The sequence below is a fragment of the Uloborus diversus genome, chromosome 2, assembly GCF_026930045.1.
Source record: "Uloborus diversus isolate 005 chromosome 2, Udiv.v.3.1, whole genome shotgun sequence".
Lineage (NCBI taxonomy): Eukaryota > Metazoa > Arthropoda > Arachnida > Araneae > Uloboridae > Uloborus > Uloborus diversus.
This window is the reverse complement of record NC_072732.1, coordinates 67,098,169-67,115,200: the sequence shown is the minus strand read 5'-3', so window position 1 is coordinate 67,115,200 and position 17,032 is coordinate 67,098,169. Positions and strand designations below refer to the sequence as shown.

General features: G+C 31.0%; 1 protein-coding gene across 1 annotated transcript in view; it reads right to left on the bottom strand.

Moving 5' to 3' along the window:
• Positions 1 to 5,148, bottom strand: part of LOC129217096 (centromere protein J-like) — a 48,726-nt gene extending 43,578 nt beyond the window's left edge. The window contains exons 1-2 of the mRNA XM_054851344.1: positions 5,073 to 5,148; positions 604 to 768 (exon numbers count right to left, since the gene is read on the bottom strand). Of these exons, the coding sequence (XP_054707319.1) occupies positions 604 to 768; positions 5,073 to 5,087 (180 nt within the window). The 5' untranslated portion in view covers positions 5,088 to 5,148. The remainder of the gene's footprint in view (positions 1 to 603; positions 769 to 5,072) is intronic.
• Positions 5,149 to 17,032: the final 11,884 nt, after the last annotated feature.

Below are 17,032 nucleotides of genomic sequence, written 5' to 3'. Positions count from 1 at the left end.
CTATAAAAGGTTGTTGCAATTTTTGCAGTGAAAACATAGTTAAAATTTTTTTAATTTAATATCAAAATAAAGGTAATTTGTTTCCAAATCTGACAGAATGTGTTTGGAACTTCTATGTTTCACAGAATTCGAATTATAACTTTTTTTAAAGCAGATATTAATAACGACTATGTCTTTATTCAGGCGATAGATAACTGAGTTCATTGTTGGCCAACAAGGAAATAAAACGCAATGATTTGAAATTTTTATCTGATGCCAGTTTCTATTTAATAGCAAATAAAATACTTGACATTGATTTTTAATAATATAAGGCTTTTAAAAGGATTTTCAATTTTCCTTCTTGATTCTACAGTTACGACTCAGTTGGGGGTTTTTTTAATTTTTAATTTTATTGTTGCTTGTTATTGTTATGGTGTTTTCTATTTTTGATTAAGGATCATTTTTCAACGAGGATGAGCGAAAATTTCTGGGAACCAGTACCGGTCTGCCGAACCACCGAGGTAGAAGTACTTTGTACCCATCTGATGAACTTAAATTAGCTGAAAAAAGAATCCATGCATAGTTACTATACTAATAAATAACCTTTTTGAAATTGAATAATACCTTTAATGTTGAAAGTAAATCTTTACATTGATCGTCAAGTCTAATATTCTCCATTTTTAAGTTGTCTCTTTCTTTCTCAATAATTACCAGCTTATTTTTCAACTTTTTAGTATCATTATTATACTTGATTTTTTGGCTGCTGAGGGCTTCTTGCAACTTTGTAACCTAATGAACAAAGGTGTTGCTGAAAACAGTGCATCAAGTAAAAAATAGTTATACTGAAGATACATTTTTAATTTAGTGATAAGTTAATTGAGAAAAAAAGATTATAGGATTAAGTGGTATACAATAGAATGTTCAAGTTCATAACATTAATGATGGAGATACCAATATTTGAGATATATATTGATTCATATTATGTGTATGATAAGATATACAAATTATATGAATCAAAATGAGACTGACTGAAAAATATATAATCGAGCTCATTAGAAAATGTTAAAGTCACAAGTTTAAAAACATTTTCTTTTTTTTCAAAACTTCTTTCACTTACATTTCCCTTTTTGTATTAAAAAAACTCTTCCTGTCTATAGATAACATTATTTCATCCAAGCAGAAATTATCAACTAAGTCCTTAAAGCACCTCCAATAAAAGTGACCCAATATTTACAGGTTGTTGGTAAAACTTTTCACGTGCAGTTCACGGATTGCATGTACTCTAATATTTTTTTGTCAGCTAACAAGAAGTTTTCAAGCAAATGGAATGTGAAAATTAGGACTTTCATGACTGTACGTCAAGAAAATGTCTTAACAATGTCCAGGGATAGAAGTGACATTCAACAAAAAATATAAGAAATTATAGGAATATTGCGAAAAAAATATAGGATATTTTACAAAAGTATAGGAATTTCTCAAAAAAAAAAAAAAAAAAACATGTAGTCATTTTCACAAATAGATAGAAACTTCTCGAACAAGGGGGACGCTGGGAAGCCTCGGGACTTTGGTATGATCAAATCATGGATTTTTTAAATTTTTGTATTAGATTCCCTTTTCAATTTCTACAGCAGGGTAAAAGGAAACTGCCGAGACATACGGGTGTGAGGCATAGATCCAGAGGATTTCTAACATCCCTCCAAAAATAAGTGTAATATCAAATATAAAACCAAGAAAAACATACAGTTACATTTTATTAAATAATTAAAACAAATAGAAACATGTGCACACAAGCTTTTTTTAAGCTGATGTTTTTTCATGACCAATAAATTATCCCCCCTTCCCCCACATGATACAGAAGCATCAGTGAAAGACAAGTGCAAACTCGTGAAGCTGCTTGAAGTGAATGAGGTTTCAGTATTGAAACAAAATAAAAGCATCAATGTAGTCTTGAGTGCTCTATATTATCAGAAAACTTTTTAAAATAATAAAATGTAATGTAACTGCCAATTATTATTTATTTGCTAAATAGGAAAATTAAAATTAAAAAAAAAAACGCAACTCTAAGCTACCCAATAAAATAAATAGAATTATTTCCATAATTCAAAAGAATTGAAAACTTTATGGCATGCAGAAAAAACAAAATCTGAAACACAGCTAATTATTATTTTTTTTATTATTATTATTTTTTCTGAAGCATGTGTTCACAGGCCCGGATTACCCAATAGGCCACCCTATTGGGTAATCCGGGCCTTTCGGCTAAATCTGGGCTTAAAATAAATTTTCGGCTTACAGGCCTTAATTCGGGCCTTTCGGCTTGCACCTTTGACGTAAGCCAAAAAGGGCGCATGTCACAGATTAAGAAAAAAATAAAGAGCTCGTTGAAAAAAAAATGTGGCGCGCGCAATTGGAGGATAGGGGAGGGGCGTAATGATTGAGTCGAGTTCCTTTTCCACTCAAAGCAGATAATTTTCAATATCTTTGATTTGAACAATAATTTCTTGAAATATAGCTTTGGACAGGGGTGGACTGGCTCCTCCAACAGAGCGTCAGTCTTGACTCCTAAAGGGCACACGGGTTCAAAGGTGCAAAAAAGAAAAAACGCGAACATAGGTTTGAGGGACGGGGGCTTTGAAAAAACTTATTAGAAGTAAGTCACATACAGGAAAATTAGTAAAAACCATGATCTATAAAATGTGCAGTTATAAAACTTGTTACTGAAACTATTTTTCTCCAGATGTCTTTAAATTACGTCAGTAAGTAAGTATTTGGCAATTAATAATTTAGTAATTCGTACTTATTTACAACTGCCAATCATCAGAGGCACCCAAAGTTAAAATTTTTGGGAGAGGGGAAATTAACAATTAACTTCAAATATTACCGAATGACAAAATACGAGTATGCACACATACCAACAAAAACGAAAAGAGAAATTAGACTTCCTTACTAAAAAAAATATACAGGGTGTTCGATTTTAACTTGCAAGACCTCTATTTTCGTAACCGTTAGTAATAGATGTATAACTCCGATTGCAAAAGTGTTCAAAATCAAATGCAGAGCTAGGATATTGAAAGTTTGAAGCTAAAATAAAAATGAGTCGAAAAATACAAAATTTAACTTTTTATATGGGCTCTAGGTCGCCTTACTAATATTTAGACAAATAATCTGCATTGAAAACTATTACTGACACAAAAAACTTGACATTTGTGCGACCAAACTCAAGGAGGAGAGATTCCAGATCAAAGTCTTAAGGAACCATACAGAAGATGAGATTGGAACTTATCGCCCTTTCAGAAGAATGACAGGACCTCAAAGTAAGAAAAACAAGGTATTTATATTTTTCACTACTATTTAAAAAAAAGAAATGCAAATATTACGTCGTGATACACAAAAACACACTGCAAAACCTCAGACAATTTGAAAAACCATACTCTATTCACACATATCATTTTAAACACTTGTTAACTGCTATATTTTCCCCCAAAAGGTGTTATTGGCAGAGAGTGATAGTGGTGTTAGTCACAAAATGCTGAGTTTCATATCTTGGTGAATATCGGTTGACTTTTTTTTTTTAATTCTCTATCATTAGTTTATAAAATACCTAGCAATTTCATTTTAGATAAATAGTTTATTTTACACTTTAACTGTCTCTCGTTAGTTAATTTATAGAAAACCTAGTTATTTCATAGAATAACTAGTTAAAGTGTTAAATTAATAACATATTGCACACTTTAACGGACACGATCAGTTATTTCATGGAATAACTATGTATTCTATAAAATAACTGCATTATATACTTTAAGGGTAACAGTTATATTTCCAGTACTAGTTCCAGTAAACTCCCAATTATCCATAGCATAGGGTATCACAGTAACCACAGATAAACAAAAACCGCAGATGATTCGAATAATAGGTAAAAACGAAACCACTGTATACAATACCTAAAAAATATAAATAACACTCACACATACATTTAAATTATAGCTAAAAACATAGCTACATTGCATCTACTAGCATTGAATGTGAAAAATATACGTAAAAAGTAAGTAAAAACGAATAATAAGACAATCATAAGTTTAAAAAACATTTCATGACTTTTTTTTTTTTTAAATTTGAAAAGACCACCGCTGATAATCAGGAGTATGTATGTCGGGAATGTATTTATTTTCTCCAAAACATGGTTAACTGTTAAAAACGAGCTGATGACATCACAACTTCCTTTTACACCAATTTAATGATAATAATGCCTTGGAGAAAGCAAGGAAGCACTTGAAATATTTTCAACACTAGTTTGTCAAACCAAAGCAAAAAAGCGTTTTACAGAGATAAATTTTCCCAATATTGGCAATTTTAATGTGAATCAATGGTTTACTCTCTAAATATCAGCAAATTGAAACCAGATTAGCAAACTAGACTATTTTTTTAGAAAAACTTGTCTCCAACTTGGCGACATATTGCCAAGTTAGCAAGAAAAATTGGCAACCAAAAGCTTGGTTATATATATATTGCAAAATGTTCACCAAATTACAGCATCACTTGAGTTTGAAATTAACACTGATTTTCCCCTAAAAAGGTGTAAAAGACCCCTTTTGGAACATCTGAATGCAACCAAAAGAAGAGGTGCACAATTAGACCTCACTAGGAGTCTACATACCGAATTTTAACTTTATAAAACAGACCGTTTTTGAGTAATGCGAGATACGTACATACATATATACATAAGTACATTCGCACATACAGATGTCACGAGAAAACTTGTGGTAATTAACTCTGGGATGATCAAAATAGATGTTTCGGATGCCCATACATTCTTGGGTACATATGCAGGTGCTGTCAGGCCAAAAAACAACTCAGGGATGAGCAAAATGGAAATTTAAGCCGATATTTGAGTGAAATTTTTTTTGTGGATACAATACTTCCTTTACTATGTAAAAGGGGGTAAAAACACACACTGTATGCACCACATCGGCAATTTATTCACTTTTTTGTCACCCGAAAATATGGTATATACTAAAAGGCAACACTAAATTAATTTTAAAATTCAATATTGAGAAGAATTTATTTACCAATTTATAAATATTCATGAAAAACAATACCTCTTGTGCGAGCATTGTCTGAGCTTCTCTTTCCTTTTTAAGGGGATTATCTTGTCTCAGCTTCTGGAATCTTAAAAAAGTTTCTTTCTGTCTCCTAATAAAAGTTGAGATGATGTAGATAATTATTTTGACCAAGTCTTCAAATTTTGAAGTTATTTATTTACAGGGCTTTTAAAAGCTTTCAAAAAATAAATAAACAGACAAAATAAAAAATGTAAAGTCAAGGCAATTATGTATAAATGAACCCTTTATATCCCGAAGGTACTCAAAAGTATCACTCGAATCAAAAACCTGTACGTTCATAATATGAGTATTTTTCCCAGGCGGAGTTCATAGCACACAAAGTTTGAAGTTCTGACAGCAAATAGGAGATTGCAGCATGAATCAAAACATTTTTCTTTGTATAGTGGGGACTTTATATTTGGGGCAGAGCATTCTACAACCATTTTGCAGTAGAGTTGACACATGTGTTGTTTATTTGAGCCATTATTACTATTTGAAAATAGAGGCCAATTTAATATCAAAGAAGTAATGTTGTTAATTGTGCAAACAATGAGCTATTTTAATGATTAGTGTGAATTTACTATCAAGCCCTCGTAGTTAAAATATGGCTTACATTCATTCTACTTACCCTTTTACAAATGTGCTGAAAAATAGTATAGTATTAATATACAGTAAAACCTGTGTAAGTTGACCACTTGCGGTGCAGCACTTTGGCGGTCAACTTAGACAGGTGGTCAACTTATAGGGGGTAGTAATGAAAACTTTTTTTTTTGTCATTTCTTGTCCCATGCATTCATTTTTAACTAATTGGAATACTTTAAACTCACTTTCATTGTTTAAAATTACTTTAAAACAATAAGAAAAAAATATTGTTTAAATTTTTTTAGAGATTTTTTACCAGAATGACTCGTAAAGTATCATACAAATTTAAAATTTCTGTGAATCGATCAAAAAAAAAAAAAAAAAAGCCACATTGCTTACGAAAAGCAACTTACTTGATATCAACAATTCCTAAAAATTCATAAGTCAAAAGTTACTCAAATTCTTCATTTCATTTTTTCTTGAACATTTGTAACCATGGTAATCTACTTTTTAACAAAATAACTCCTTATTGAAGTTTCGCGCATTTTCTGGGACATAACATCAGCCCAATGTTTTTCGATGGAAACATAAATATTCATAGGATTTTCTAAAATGTCTGGTTATTTATTTGAGGCATAACTGATGAAACCTTTAGTACAATCTAATGCTTTTGCCTAGTGGTCAACTTACAAAGGTTTTTTTTACAATACTCCAAACCAAAGCTGGTATATATTAGTGGTCAAGATGGACAGGTGGTCAAGATAGAGAGGTGGTCAAGTTACAGAGGTTTTCCTTCATTATATAAGATGGAACTAATTCCGTTCCTGACAAAAACGGTCAACTTACAAAGGTGGTCAACTTTACAGGTTTTACTGTATTTCCAAATTAGTATATATTGGTAATTTATGATTTTAATAGACTCTAAAATTGATGTATTTCTCCTCCATCATTTATTCTTACCTCAGAAATAATAACATTGATAAGGTCTGTCGCGGAAATGAGATTCACAGAGGTGGGGATTTTTCCATTAATATAGGCCTAATGGATATATTTTTCAGGGAAAGAAATTTTCTCGTCGTTGCTACAATTTGCACAAGTTAAGCATATGGGAACATGTACATTTCTTTTTTTGCATCTATTTACATCCCTGAAATTCAAGTTCACAGAGGTGAGAATGCCTAATAACCACACTTGGTTTTTAATACAATATCTATCTTCTTGTTTTTCAACAGAAATCTTACAACTTCTTTATGGCTGAAATAAACAAGAACCTTTGTATCATGGGAAATAAAATGTGATGTCATCCCTGCCATCTGTTAATGAGAAATGGCATTTTGTGTTTGGCGAACGGAGGTGAGAATTTATTGTGTGACGTAATTCCTCATCCTATAAAAAATAAATAAATAAATAAAATAAAACACGATATTAAAAAATTAAATATACTTAAACAATTAGTATTTGAGACACTAGCAAAAGAAATAATAAATTTATAAAAATATATACTTTTTAATTGAACAAGTTATTAAGCAACAGAAAGTCACATTGACATGTCACGGAGGTGCGAACTCACCATCCTGTGAACCAAAAATACATCAAAATAAAAATCATTTTTAAAAAATGTTGGTTGGAGCTAATAGATATATTTTTGATGAAATTGAAATAAATTGTAAAATGAATTGTTCCATAAAGTTTTTACTGTAAGAGGCGTATGACAGAGAAGTTACACTTTTTGAAGAATAACCCACATAATAAATGATCAACCTTATTTTTTCTCAAGAACCTCAGAAAAATTATCAGTCCTGCAATTAAATGCATAGCTGTATGTGATTTTTGCGGGGGAGGAGGAGGTTGCAGATAATTATGAAAGACAAACAGAAAGATCATCTGGATCAATTATATGTTACTTATATTATAATTAAATTTACTTCATTTGGCGATGTTTATCTTCTATTTCCAATTGTAATTTTTTCCTTTCTTCCTCCTGGTATTTCTGAAAATTTTCACGCTCTTTTCTCAATTTCTTCACAATCTAAAATGTGTTTAAAAATGGGGAATTTTTAAGTAAAGCTATTTTTAAAGAGTGCTTTACATGAAAAGTAACTAAAATAATATTATTAATGCATATATTTGCAAAAATTAGCAGACATGTGTTTAGGGTATTTAGTGGTAAGTTACCGCCTCTAAGTCAGGGATAAGGCAGAACTACATGCAATATACCAGACAGCTCTGTTATCACATCCAGAGACTACAATTTTGTTCTAAGAACGAATCTGCAGTCTCTGGATGCGATAACTGGGCCATCTGGTGTATTGCATGTGTTTAGGGGTTACAAGTTACAAGGAGGTTAGTATGTGAACCCTCCACAGTAAAAAGTAACAAAAACTTGTACCATTAATTGTTGTGTGAAGAACAATTCTGATCTGGTGGTTACGAAAGCAGGTCAAATTGTTGTTGTTGACAAATCATTTTTATGCACTGTCACAGTGATATTTACATAGATGTCCAAGTTTAGGTGTTTTTACCGATAGTTACTACTTTTCCATATAAATTATTCTCTTATATACAGGGTTGCCACAGAAGTTCAAGAATAAAATTCCCTGACATTTCCAGGTTTTCCAGTTGATTTTAGGAAAAATTCCAGGATAATGTATGTCAACGTACGTTATTTAATATCAATACAATATAATTTTTACTGTAAATAAAGCTAATTTATTAACCAAAAAATGCTTTAAAAGAAAACATTATCGATAATTGTTATCAATAACTAGGTTAAGTTAAGACAAACTAGAAATTTAACTGCAAATGCTTTGAAAGACCAGATATTTCCAATTAATACTTTCATTTTTAAATCTCTGCAATTATGTTCTGCAAAAGTTTGTTCCCCTTTCAATGCAATTTTTATTACTCAAAATTTTTTCTTAGCACTTTTTTTCAACTCTTTTTCTTACTTTGCAACTTTTTCCTATTGCATAATGATATGTACTAGGGACCATTCTAACACAATTGAGCATATTATAAGAAATCTCATTTGATTTAAGTCTCCCTCCCTCATTACAGCATGAATAACAGCATTTCGTCAGTCCATAATGCTACAAGACTTTTCTTTCAAATTTTTGACCAACATTCCCTTTTTGATACTACACTCTCAACAAGTGGTGTGACATATTTCTAAAAAACATTGATGTTTAAAAAAAAGAGTTGTTTAAAATTAAAACATTAATGTTTTAACAAAAACCACGATGGATGTTTCCAAAACATCGACATTGCCACTATTCTCGACTGTAACATAAACATGGGGAAAAATTATCCGCATTGTGATAAAATCGTAACATCTCTCTTTGGCAAGCAAGGATCTATAAAAATCATAGTTCATTCTGCTTCAAAAATAACAATATATGCTATAAATATCCTCTGCAATGATGATCCAATTTAAAATTCATATTCTTAATACAAAAGAATATAGAAAATTATTACACTATTCTTCTAAAATGGACTTTCATTTTTGTTTTCAAATGATTTTTTACAAATCCTTAGCTTTAAAAGCAAATGAAAAACTAAAAAAATTAAATGCTCATTTTTTTACAATTCAGTATTTTTACAAAAAAAAATATATATGTAATTACTAATTAACTCAATAATACATGTAATACATGAAATACACCGACAGCTCAGTCAATTTCAGCGGAGGACTGCAGTTTCGTGCTTATTAGCACTCATCAGCCCAGCATAAGGAGTGACTGAGCTGGAGGTGGAAAACCTCTTAAGGAAGCCAAGAGTGCCAAACTCAATAATAGTTAATTTTTGCAAAAATAAATTTATAAAGTCATTCTAATCCAGAATTAATTAAAATAACTTCCAACCATTGAAACGATGGAAAAACTTGAAGGATGCATATGGACTAAAAACTTAAACACACTAACCAATTTTCGGCAAAGTCACTTTCAAAAAATGTTGGCATGTTTCCAAAAAAAACAAGTTTTAACCTATAAAAGCTAAAATTTTAAGGCTTTAAATGTTTATGATCATTCATTTTATGAAAAAGAAAGAAAAAAAGTAGAAAAGTAGGCTATTAAAATGCTAGTACGACCACACGTACTTTGTGAAAAATACTAGTAATGCAAGGCTTGATTTTTTTTCCAAAAGAAGCTAAATAAACTGTAATGATATAAATCAGAGCTTCATAATTTACGTACATATATTTTTAAAAAAAATTATTTATTTTACCTATTACATTTAGTACTTAAAAATGAGCTTGAATTTTCTTCCTTTCAACTATCAATAAAATTCGCTCATCTGGAATGCAACAGTTACCACACTTCCACATTTTTACGCAAGAGTTTCACCCAAAAATTGAGATTCCCTGACATTTCTAGAAATTTCAATAATTTGTGACTTTCCCTGACAATTCCCTGACCATTTTAGGTGTTTCATTTTCCCTGACAATTCCAGGTTTTTCATGTTTTCCAGGTGCGTGGCAACCCTGTATATAATCAATGAAAATCATTTTGAATATGCATTCTTTATTTGTGGGATAACAGAGACATTAAAGCAAATAAACTTAAACCATATTGGCCAACTCGTACTGAGTTCACTGAGAGGCCCCAAAGCAGAATACTTTACATGTTCTGCAACATAAAATCATTTGACCAAAATTGTTCTGCAAGTACTTCAAGCATTGTACGCGAAAAAACGTGACACTTTCCACAAATTGGGTGCCGAAAATCAAAATCGTCTCATATAGGTTTTTTTTTTTTTTTTTTACTGGACTGTTGCTATTTATTTCTGTGGCAATGAGATATTTACGGAAATATCACAGCTTTCAACCAAATGACTAATTAAAGCACTGAATTTAGAAAATTAGTTGATCATGAAAACTATAAAATAAAAAAAACTTTAATAAGGTGTCAAACCTAAACCGGTTGAAATTCTCCAAAAATAGTTTATATTCTTTCTAAAATGCATAGAAAGAGCAAAGATACAAAATTTTATAAAAATCCGAACCTAGGTATCAAACCACATTTTTTGGTTAATTTGAAGGAGCAATTAAAATAATGTTACTAGATAAAGAAATTACTGAAATAATAAATAAGAGGGGTTGAGTTTGGGTTGCATATAATAAAATACTTCAAAACTTTCTAAATAATTTAAATATTTTCTGGATGCAAAGGGATTGAAATCTCAAACAAGACACGCAATTTCCGGGGATGGACGTGTTTCAATGCTGGCATGTTTCCAAAACAGACGTGTATGGCGGAAATTGCAGTGGATGAAGCTTGCTTGGGAAAGTCCTACAAAGGACTTATCAAATTCAACATTGCGAGCTTTCCGCCAAATTATCGTAATTTGCGAAAATTTTAGATTTTCTTCTAATTTTAAGGAATCTGCAGAATTTCTGCAAATGCTATCTTGAGTTGGAAAATATTTGTTGAAAATTTACAGTTTCTACAGATTTTCTGCACTGCAGTTTCTGCAGATTTTCAGCACCACAGTCTCTGCAGATTTTTTGGCACCGCGGTTTCTGCAGATTTTCGGCACTGCGGTTTCTGCAGAAATTTAGTAGTATTCTGCTTTGGGGCTGAGAGGAAGCAAAACATTAAAAGGTCCTCTTTTATGCTAGTATAAAACATTTTTTTTTTTCAATTTTGATGATGGGTAGTGCAGAAAAGGTGGCATTGGTGGAGTTAAGTGTACAGAAAAAATTCAACATTTTTTTTGTTTTGATCTGCTGCAATTGCCTAGAAGTTTCAACCAAATTATGGTTTTTGATATTTTTAACAAAATTTATAAAAAAAAAAAGTATTTTTGATTTTGATGGTGGGTTATGTGGAAAAGGTGCCATTGGTGGTACTAAATTCCACAAAAAGATATAGAGGTGTGTTGTTAATTCCTTCCTTTGCCACAAATGCATAGAAGTTTGATTTGATGTCTGCCCACCATACCAACCAAGTGTTTTGTCTACACTGTTAAAGGCAATAAAAGCTTTTTTTTGAGTTAAATTTTGGCATTCAGCGCTTTGACTTCTATTGCAGTTTTGCAATATTGAAAGCCTCCCTTCTTTCCTGGCCATTTGCAGCTTCCATCATTATTCTAAGAGTACTTTAATTCACAGCTGGCATAGGACTTGTAAAGCAGACTGTAGATTATAAAATTAATTCGAATATAGCGTCAGTTTCAGTTTCTTTTGACGAAAAACTCTAAACTTGTGATAGGAGGTGCGCTAATATTGGTTGAGAACCTAATCGAACAGATCGGAGTATTCCATAATCCTAAATTTAAATTTTGGAACTTTAAACCCTCTAATTTTTGGTTTCTGATTTCTTTGAATTGCGGCATATTTTTTCAGTTGATTTTTATTACAAAGTATTAATATCTTGGTCTTCGTCAGCTGCCATTGCTGTGGTTGCGGGGTTGTAAATTCTCAGGGTTGCCATATTATTTATTAGTCTAGTCGGTTTTGCATTACCTGACTGCTTCTTTAAGAGAATAATGAGCAAATCAACTGGTATTACAAACAGTAAGAGATATCTTAGGGTTTCTTTGGGTTTCAAGCAACAAAAGTGCAAACAAAGAATTCTCTAAGCAGCCGTGAGCCAACTATATAATGTAATAGGCCTTGGTTTCCTGTCTTGGAAACTCTGGAGAGCCCTGTCCTTTTGAAACAGTTGCACAACTATCAAGGACGTTTTTTTGATCCATGCTCAAAAGTTCAGTATTTTTCCTTTCTTTTGCCCATGTCTTGTTACAGCAGTAGACTAGAATGGAAGCATAAATCAATTTTCACATCCTATCAAATTAGACTTTAAATGTGTTAGAATGTCCTTAGGTTCAGTAGTTTCTCGTTTATCAAGTGTCAGATTGGAAGCTCTTAGTATGATAAATGCACACCAAATGTCTCAGATCCTTATTTATTATTTCTTTATTTTTCAACATTGGCAATCCCACCATTGTTTTTGCTCCCATTCTTACGGGGAGTGCCGTTTCACTCAACTGCTATTAGTAAAGAACTTTCTTCACCTCAGAACAACAGTATGATACTTTATTGTTATTTCGGGACTTAGATATATTAATGTTGCTCTGAGGCTATGCTTTGTTCTTACTTAAAAAGTTCAACTGGTGATCATAGCAGTGAGTTCTGGGTTGTTCCCATTCAGGGTTTGATCCACGTTTTATTTTTGGGCGTCATTTTGTGAAAAAAACAAAATAGTTTTGTGAATTTTCTTTATTTTTGTGAAACAAGAATTGTGAATTTTCTTTTTTGCCCCCATCGGAAAATATTTATACCAAGTAACAATTTAAATGTGTACAACAATTAAAATTTTTAAGTTATGATTTTTTTTTCTGAGAAAATCTCTGATATGATACAAAATAATATTCTCTAAATCACTAAAAATATTGAATGAAGGTATTTACTCAAAAATGGATTCCCAGATTAAAAGAATCTTCAAATTTTAGGAACTACAATAAATTTACTAGCAAAGAGGGATCCATTCAGGCAGTTAAAATTTTTTTGTTTTAAATTTAGAGATATCTTCTGGTTAGCCAAAATAGTAGCTTTAGTCATTTCTTCAGTCGCCAGTGGCAACCCTGTTCTATACCCATATATTTCTAGGCCTCTTGTTATCAATTTGATTAAAATATACAAATGATTCAAAATGTTTTTTTTTTTTTTTTTTTTTTTTTTTTGTCTTTGAACAATGAAATATTTTATCCAAGTTTCCACTTTTTGTGCTCCTGACCACAAAAGTAAAGTTTCTACAAGAAAATTAAGTTTTTTATAATTTTATGAAAGACTTCGGAAGTAGTTGTAAACTTGAGTTAGTTGTAAATTAAGTGTTTAAATTTAAGAAAAAATAAGTTTAATCAACAGTTGGAACTAATTCTAGTTCATTAGCAACAAACACTTTTATTATATGACTCTTCTGAATGCAAGGTACTTTAAATATTTTTTAAAAACTTACATCCTCTCTTTCTTTGCAAAGCTGAGACTGTTTTGCATTAAGTTCTTGATATGTTTTAATTTCTTTTTCAAGTTCAAGGAGTTTTTCTTTGAGTTTAAGAGGAACAGATATTTGGCTCTTATCAAGTGGTTCAGTAATTCTCTGCTCATTTATGATATTCTAAAGAAATAAAATTTGAAATCAATAAACAAGTTAAGACAAAAGTAAACAAATTATTTTAATATACCTACAGAGAAGAGTCCAAAGTATCTCTACATAGTATAAAATGAAGTCTCCAAAAAGCGTCTGTTTGTTTGAACTCACAAAACTCAAGAACTACCCGGCCGATTTTGCTGAAATTTTCACAGTTTGTTCCTTTAAGTCCTGAGAAGGTTTGCAGACCAGTTTGAAAACAATTCGATGAATAGTTCTTTTTTCATTCCAATTTAGGCCCAATTTTCACATAAATTCCCGAATATGGGTGTGAAAAATTACTTTCACATATTAATATTACATATCGTTCGAACGGGTAGAATTTTTCGCGTTCTACGCTATTTGTTTCAATGCTCTAACTTTATTACAGCGGGAGTTATTTGCATTTTTAGCTCGAATTTTATTAGGCTTAGCTGAAATTTAGGTACTACTTCCTTCATTAAATAAATCAATAAAAAGTGAAGGAGTTGTCCCACAGCTTTCTTTTTGACGCCATTGGAAAAAGCGACCTTTTTTACGCCAGAATTAACTCGACCTATGGTCGAAAAAATAAGTTTTTATCTCGAAAGGAAAAAAAAGTCACAAGCCTTTTTAAATCAAGTTTCAGAAATCTCGATTCCATTCAAATTGTGAACCATTTTCTTTCGCACTTTAATTCCTTAAACTTATTTTATTTTGTGTTTAATGGTTACGCATTTTAAATCCATCTTTCTGGATTTAATTTCTTAAAAGTATTTTAATATCTGTCTTCATTGTTTAGAAAGGAAATCATTATGTTTTTTTTTTACTTATTTTTTACACCTGATTGTTGAATATACGTCACTTGACACAATTTTTATTTTCAAGGTGGACCGGGCAAAGCCGGGCAACGCAGCTAGTTTTTAATAAACAGGAAAACAAAATTGCCACAGTGTTTTTAAATTTAAATACTTCCTAAATATAAGGTTACCATAAAATGCTGAAAATTAAAATATTCATTAATTATAAAAAAAATCATTTTAAATCACAAAATTTCAGAAACATTCAGCCAAGTTATAACTCAAGATTTTTTATAATGGAACTCACCTATCCTTCAAGACTCTTTGTGAAGAAAAATAAATACATAAATAATAACTAAGATCTTGAGCTTACAATAGATAATAATTCCAAAAACAACAATTTCAAAACACTAACCCTTCATATATTTGTATCCCATTAAATGAAGTCAATAATGAAAAGTTAAAATACAGTACACTACTGGTCCTTAAAATTGCTTCACCAAGAAGGCGACATGATACACTATGAGTACTTAACTGAGTTTTAAAAACTGAAAATATTTGAGTTTTCTCATAATGAAGCATTTTATTTTTTAATCTCATTCTTTAAAGAATGTATTAGCTTTGCTGAAATTAATACCCAATAACATGCTATGTATCATAAAAGAAATACCTTACTTTTGAAGTTGTATTTTGACTCCTTTGTCTTCAAAATCAGTTTTTAATTTAGTGACATTTTGTAAAATGATAATTTTCCCCTTCATATAAACACAAAAATTTAAATGAGGAAAAATTCAGACAACTTTAAAATTTTGCAAGAAATAGAGCAGTATTTCTACTATTTGCTTGAAGAAACTCGAAATTGGTTTTTGATTTCTAAGCTTAAATAAAATTCAGAACAATAGCATTTTCTTTGTGTTTTACGTGAAATTACAAGGATTCAAAAACGTAGATAAATGACAATATGATGCAAAAGCAAGTATATCTAACATTTATTTCAATTTTTAAAAATGTACTGGTATAATGATAATTTCATTAAAAAAAATTGCAGATAAAATTTATATCTCAAGTAATAATTATAATAATAGCTTCAATGCATCAAAAGAAATGTTGCTTTTTTTTCTTTGCTCTCCACACAAAAAAAAAAAAAAAAAATTCAATCTGGCTAAAAATTTGTGGTTCATTTTTTGTAGGAAAATCCAGTTGAAGATAATAATAATACTTTCATTGATATATTTCAAGTAGTTTCAGACAAACATCTTTAATAGGTCATGTGAACTACGATGACGGTCCATGTGGATTCAGTAACTTATTAAGAAAATCACTTATCTGAAAAGATATCGATGCATAAAATCAATGCGTAGAAAAACATTATCTAGCCACAAATAGTTGCTATGAAACAAACAAATAAAATTCATGATGTTGGATTTAGGCCTGATCTCAAAACTTTCTCTTCAAACATATGCCCCTTTCACTGATGATTGAGATAAATCTCAGACAAGGAATTTAGGTGTTTAATTGTTAATTGAGCTGAAACCATGATAATTTCCTATCTCTAAGACAGCTATGGGTACTTCAATAAATAGGGAAGTTGCAACCTATTAAATGTTCATATTTTGGCTATTGGATATTGTTAATTGACCCTCAAAACTAAAAAAATTCACCATCGCCGAATTTTAAAACACCGTTTTTAATGAATTTTTAAAAATCCACGCCCAAAAGTGCGCTCTTCTGAAACGTCACGAGCCTACGTCACAGGGCGCGAATGGGCAGCCTTCCGCCGAAGATCCCTTGTTTTCGCTAGGGACATTTTGAGCGCATTGATATTTTTATTTTTTAGAAATTCAATAATCCTTTTGAACACACTATGGAGGCTGGATTCCTTAAAGCACAATCCAAATAATCTTCCTCAAATAATATCAATGATGATATTCGAATATTTCCAAGAGGATGAGAGGTTTAATGTTCCAGAAACGCGAGGAGGTTAATGCGAGGAGATAAGCCTTTTACGTTTCGTCTTCGAAGCCGAATGCACGTTCTTCGGTTTCTCCCATGACATGGGAACTGGTTCGCTAGCGTTTCTCTCCTATCGGAAGAGCGCATGATGTCACTTCCTATGCCATTTGACGTCACAAGGGCTGGAACTTTAAAAATTAATTAAAAAAAAAACTACTTATCGTATCGCAAAAATTTTTTCACCTATGATGTTCATACATGTTACTCTATCATATAAAAATAAAATTGAAAAATCGAAAACTTTCCTATTGTTATGGACCTTAACTTTCAAGATTGATAAGTTTTACTTACGAGTCAAAAACAACAACTATTTTTGATTGTAACAGGCAAAAGGAGAAAATTATCTTGCAGTTATAAGTGGATTATTGTATATCGCATGCATACTTGTTCTGACGGATAATAGTTTGATAGTTTTATCAATATGCCATAATATGCATTTGCCATTGATAGTAGA